Consider the following 6,183-nt stretch of genomic DNA (forward strand, 5'->3'; position numbering starts at 1 on the left):
TTTGTATGATTCCTTGGCTGCTGAGCTGACGGAGGTGACGTTTAAGAGCATTAGTGGTCACTGGGATTATGGATAACAGATATAGGACAGGTGGATAGAGTGAGGTAGTTCAGCCTTTACTTACCTTTTACCAGCAAAGCAAGGTGTATTCACTCTTTTTTATTATTATTTACACAAAATAGTTATTTCTCTTTTGAATACAAGTGGGGTCAGGAGCTAATGCTAAAAGGACTAGTACGAGCCACCTCAAATACAAGAAGAAGTACAAGAAAATGACAAAATATACCCAGCGCCATTATAACGTTATGGTAAATGATGAGTATTCGCTCCTATCTATCGCCCTCTTATAGGCGGGTTCAGTCAATAGAATGTGTGGGTGTGTCCATATATGGTTCGTGACGTCATGCACCGGAGGTTCCATTCATATAAAAGCGATCCGGCGGAATCTCCTTGGAGGAAATGTAGACTCAAGCGTAGTACACACGGTTCAGTAGGCAACAAACACAATTGAATCATCCCAACATCAACTAGTTCTCAACACTTCATTTTATCACTTCAACATGAAGGTCTCCAGCATTGACTGCCGGCGCCTCAGGAAAATTCTACGTAAGGAGTGTGGTGGAAGTTGTCTCATTGTGGACTGTAGACCGTACTTCTCTTTCTCGAGCTCGAGCATCAGAGGCTCGGTCAATGTGAACTTAAATTCGGTGGTGGTACGGAGGTCCCGTGGCGGTCCCGTACCGCTTCAGTTCGTCATTCCGGACGAGAAGGCTCTGTTTCGGCTTCGGGAGGGCAGCATCTCCGCTGTCGTGGCTCTGGATGACCGAACACCTCATTTACAAAAACTGAAAAAGGACAGTATTGCTCAGATTGTAATAAATACGTTATCGCACTTGGCGAGTAGCGCGAGCATCTGCTTCTTGAAAGGTGAGTGACAAGACGAATGTTTCTCGATAATTCTTTAAAAACTCCATATAAAAAATAAATGTAAAATTATTTTTGATTTTTTGTTGTTGTTGTTGTTGTTGTCTACAACAGAATGACAAGATGACAGTATTTAAAAAAAAAAAACTATATTTAAAAAAATATTTTTTTAAATAAAGATTATATTTAAATAGTTTTTATTTATTAGAATATATTAATCAAAAACAAATGTACAATGTTATATATTAAATAGAAATGTGTTATTATATATTTTTTTACTTTTGAATATAAATATATTTTACTATTATATTTTTAATACCGATTTATTGAAATATATATAAAGATAAACAGACATGCAAGAATATATATATATATATATATATATATATATATATATATATATATATATATATATATATATATATTCATGCATGTCTGTGTAGTATAAGTTTACGTTCATAAACATTAGTTAATGTATTAGGAATCATGAACTAACAATGAACAATATAAATTTTTAACAGCATTTACAAATCTTTGTTAATGTTAGACAATAATACAATTGTTCATTGTTAGTTCACATTGACTGAACTAATTTTAACATATACAACTTTTGCTTGAAATTAGCATTAACTAGGATTAATAAATGATGCAGAAGTATTGTTCATTGTTAGTACATGTTAACTAATGGTGTTAACAAATGTAACCTTATTTAAAGTGTTACCAATATATTAATATACAATATTAAATCTACCTTCATCTACATCTACCTAGAAATGTAAAAGTATAGCTTTAAATTAATTTATTAATATGTTCAAAATATCAGTTTAAATTTGTATTAATTTCTGTTTTGTTGAATTAATAGTTTTGGCATTCAGATTATGTTTTGTCTGGTTTTCTAAGAGAAAAATTCTCATTGTATGTCAAAGGCTGTATGAGTCAGAGAAGGAAGCTAAAGAACAAACATAGTCATATTTATAGCTATACCACAATATTACCTCTCCCACTGAAAGCAACGCATTCAAATGTGCATCTTTTATTGTGTTATTAAATATTTGCTACCATCACTCAAATCAATTACACTATAAACTTTGAGGTATGAAAAAAGGAGCTATGTTGTGGGAATCACCTTTTGCCTCTCTGATAAGCTTAAACTAATATGCGAGAAGCTCTTGATAAGGTGAACGACTCAACAATCCTTGACTTTACTAGACAGCTTGTAATAACACAGAATTTCTCATTCCAGGAGGCTTCGAGAACTTCCATTCCCAATACCCTGAGCTTTGCACTGAAATGAAGTCTGTGGACCTGAGTGAACCCGAAAGTGAAAGAGGTGTCAACAGTCACTGTGACAAACTGGGTTCTCGCCACAAACCAGACTATGATCAGGTACGAAGAGAATAAAGCGAGCTGCCATTTCCTAATTTTAACCCACTTCCACCAAAACCACTTCCACTTAGCTGTGGGAGTTTCTGCAATTACTCCCACTCAGATATGAGGGAGATAATGAGAACCGACTATGCGGTTAATGACATAACTGCATAGTTTTTAGAATATAAAAAATATATAAGTATATTCTATATGGTATATACACTGCAAAACGTAATTCTAGAGGGGTGACACGGTGGCCCAGTGGTTAGCACTGTCTCCTCAAAGCAAGAAGATTCTGGGTTTGAGTCCCGACTCAACTGGGCCTTTTTGTGTGGATATTGCATGGTCTCAATGTTTTCTTGTGGGTTTCCTCCAGGTGCTCGGTTTCCCCCACAAGTTCAAAAACATGCAGCTTAAGTGATTTGGAGAATCTAAATAGCCCGTAGGTGTGAGTGAGATTCCCCCAGCCACTGTGGGTTGTGTCAGGAAGGGCATCTGGCATAAAAACTGTGCCAAGCCAAATGTGTAGATAACGGATGGTCTGCTGTGGTGACTCCTAATAGGAGCAGCTGAAAGAAGAAGAAGAAACTTAATTCAATAAATATTATTTTACAGTGTATATTCAAAAAGGATATCAGCCTGTAGTATATTAGAAGATGCAAAGTCCATCCAAACAAAACAACAGAGTTTTCAAAGACACCCAGCGGACATCTGAGGTCCTTTAATCTCTGACCTTTGGTCTGAAATGCATTTTTTATGATACGGACAAACAGAAACGTATGCCACCTCTGTTTACTGCAGGCTGTAACAAAGCTGTCTTCCATGAGAGCTTCAGTTCTGATATCTGTATATTATTCCATTTGTGCAGGGACGGCCAGTGGAGATCTTGCCTTTCTTGTACCTGGGCAGTGCCTATCACGCCTGCAGGCAGGACTATCTCAATGACCTCCACATAACAGCACTGCTGAATGTTTCACGCAGGGACTCACGGCCCGCTAAAGGACAGTACGATTACAAATGGATCCCTGTGGAAGACAGCCATACCGCAGACATCAGCTCACACTTCCAAGAGGCCATAGACTTTATCGGTAAATATTGTGTGTACAGTGCAGTACATAGCAGTTTTATTGCAGAGCACCTCAATATTTCACATTCAGTTGTGGTTTAAATTGATTTATTTAATAAATGTCAAAGAGCAAGTTTATTTAGTGGGTGGATTATTGATAAGACAATCAATACATAACAACAGCATTTAGTCAACATCACAGTAACCTAAAAATAGTTATCTGATCTGATGGTTACGTAAACTACACGTGTACCGCTAAACAGTTCCCAGAACTTACCACACACCTATAGATAGTGGAGCTTAATTCAGAGCGTTTAAAAATAAGACTTACTCTGCCTTACTAACACAATATTCCAAGGCCAACTCTTTCCCTAATCCGACTGGATTGCACCTGGGTTTATTTACACTTCCAAATCCCATATTATTTGTTTTCTGGGAAATGCAGTTAATACCAACTCACACAGCAAAAAAATATATATAGATAAACAGACACGCTACTGTGAGTCACAGGTTTGACTAATCCAATAGTTTACATATAATGGGCAGGGCCAGTGTGTCAGTGGATGAGTTGATGGTTAGTGGTGTTTAAGGTGTGTGTGTCATGAACTGATATGTTTTTGCAGGCATTTTTGTATTGGTTATTTCTGAGGATGATTTGTTTACACAATGATTTGACAGTATTTTATTCACTGTATACTGTAAATCAGTAATAAAAGTGTTAGTGGACCAAATAATGTCACAATGCAAAAAATCCTAATGTTTCTAAAATAGGCTTAATTTTTTTCATGTAAAATAGAATTTCTAATATATCTTTGAGGTGAAATATGACCCATGATCTTAATTACTAATGTAATTAAAGACCAAAACACCCTGTTTGACCTATATTTCATTTCCTCTATCATACATATCAATTGATTATCAAGACATTTCTTTTACATTTATCTGAATATAGACAATACTGCATAAGAGACCATGAAGTACAGTAATTTGGTCTCTCACATGGAAGTTATAGAAATAGAAATGAGATGAAAGATTAATCCACCGAAAGCTTTCAGCTAATGGGTGTGGTAATATTTAGGCGCATTAGCGAGTGTGATTGCCATTAAAACCAGCAGGTTTTGTTTTAAAGCGATCAGCTGCCAGGGATCTCACATGAACACACATTTCCTAACACTTCCCTGGTGTGTGTGTATTATTGTTAAGAGATCAAAATGTTGTATATGAGTCTAGAATCTACTTACCGGTAGCTGCTTTAAATTAAAAGTACATATGCAGAAAACTGTATTTCTGTAATGGTTAGTGTGTGTGTATATGTGTGCACTGGGCATGAATTTATGGAGTTATGAGTCAGAGGTGGAAATGAAATTGATATGACATTACGATAAAAGGGTCAGGGAGGAAATTAATTTGCAGAAGGATAATGGACATAGTACATCAGAGGAACATTTTAAAGATAAGCAAATGATTGTGTTTTACACATTCCCTTTCACAACTCTAATTTAACACAACATCATTTTATGGCAGAACCATTCATACTCATTTCAAAGCTGATGTGGGTAATTTTTTATGTTAAAATATGTTGCCTTTTTGGCAAGCAACCTCTTTTTATAAAAAAAGTTTACAGAAGTTATAAAGAATCTCTGTGCTAAAATAAGTTCCATATTCATTATGAATATTCAGTGTAGCTGCGTATAAAGCTCCGTCCACACAGAAGCAATTTTCCTTTGGGCAACACTGCAAATTCGCCTCATCAAAATTCACCAAACATGAACTCCACATGAAATCCGCGAAGAGAAATTCTTTGCCACTGAAAGTCCATCAGGTGAAATTCCCAGTTGTGTAGATTCCAATTATTATAAATATATTTCACTGACGCAAAGGTAAATGCGATGCGCCTTTGCTTTGTTTGAGCATCCCGACCAGCCCTAGATAGCAACATTGATTGGGAAAACAGCAATTCCATTTGTTGCCACTAGGAGTGCAGAAATGACATACTTCACCTTTTGAAGAGATGGTATTTTTTGTGCTATATATGCTCTGCTTTTTCAAGAATAGCTTTTTATAAGGAAAACATTTGCTTGTTTCTCTGCAGAATGTGTGAAGGAGGAGGGCGGAAAAGTGCTGGTCCATTGCGAGGCTGGAATCTCTCGCTCTCCCACCATCTGCATGGCGTACATCATGAAAACCCAACAGCTGCAGTTAGAGCAAGCCTTTGACATTATCCGACAGCGGCGTGCAATCATTTCGCCCAATTTTAGCTTCATGGGTCAACTACTCCAGTTCGAATCGGAGGTCATTTCTTCCACGCCTCCTTCTGCCACTCCACCAGAAGCCTCTGCCGTCCAGGACACACCCACTTTCTTTAACAGAGACTTCACAATTGAAAGTGAGACTTTTGAATCTTCGGTTTTCACATTCCCTACCTCCTTCCTAACACCAATGCCCATCCAAACATCGGTTCACCGGTTCAAACTGAGTCCAATAACTGCGCTGCCTTGAAATGGTTGCCAGACTCATCACAGTCTCTGAGTACTTGAATTATAAAAGGACAGGCAACAGAACAAAGCACTGGAATATTTCACAGGGAACAAAATGCTTAGGTTTAAAAAAATTCAAATGACCGACCAGTCATGAGAGACAGTGTTTTCTTGTTGATTTTGTTTGCCTTAGAGAATATCATTGCACAACGATTACACTGCAATACCTGCCTTAGCTTGATAATGTACTGCCTATCAACAGCGCATAGCTGGGCAAATTAAATTATAATTTTTTTTTAACAGTTTCTTTTTTTTATGAATTGTGAATCTGTTAATAAATGTTTTTAC

At 36.8% G+C, this 6,183-nt stretch overlaps 1 protein-coding gene across 1 annotated transcript; it reads left to right on the forward strand.

The window, feature by feature from the left end:
* Window positions 1-442: 442 nt before the first annotated feature.
* Window positions 443-6,183, forward strand: LOC127639777 (dual specificity protein phosphatase 5-like). Its single transcript, XM_052121988.1, has 4 exons — window positions 443-927; window positions 2,168-2,310; window positions 3,161-3,380; window positions 5,451-6,183. Exons 1-4 carry the CDS (start codon window positions 561-563, stop codon window positions 5,855-5,857), a joined length of 1,137 nt encoding a protein of 378 aa, XP_051977948.1. The 5' UTR covers window positions 443-560; the 3' UTR covers window positions 5,858-6,183.

This window comes from Xyrauchen texanus, chromosome 48 (assembly GCF_025860055.1).
Source record: "Xyrauchen texanus isolate HMW12.3.18 chromosome 48, RBS_HiC_50CHRs, whole genome shotgun sequence".
NCBI lineage: Eukaryota > Metazoa > Chordata > Actinopteri > Cypriniformes > Catostomidae > Xyrauchen > Xyrauchen texanus.

Bases quoted from the DNA above. Each gene is read 5' to 3' on its own strand.
- LOC127639777 (XM_052121988.1), top strand. From the start codon at position 561: ATGAAGGTCTCCAGCATTGACTGCCGGCGCCTCAGGAAAATTCTACGT. The intron at 928-2,167 runs GTGAGTGACAAG...TTCTCATTCCAG, and splicing joins GAGCATCTGCTTCTTGAAAG to GAGGCTTCGAGAACTTCCAT. The intron at 2,311-3,160 runs GTACGAAGAGAA...CCATTTGTGCAG, and splicing joins ACAAACCAGACTATGATCAG to GGACGGCCAGTGGAGATCTT.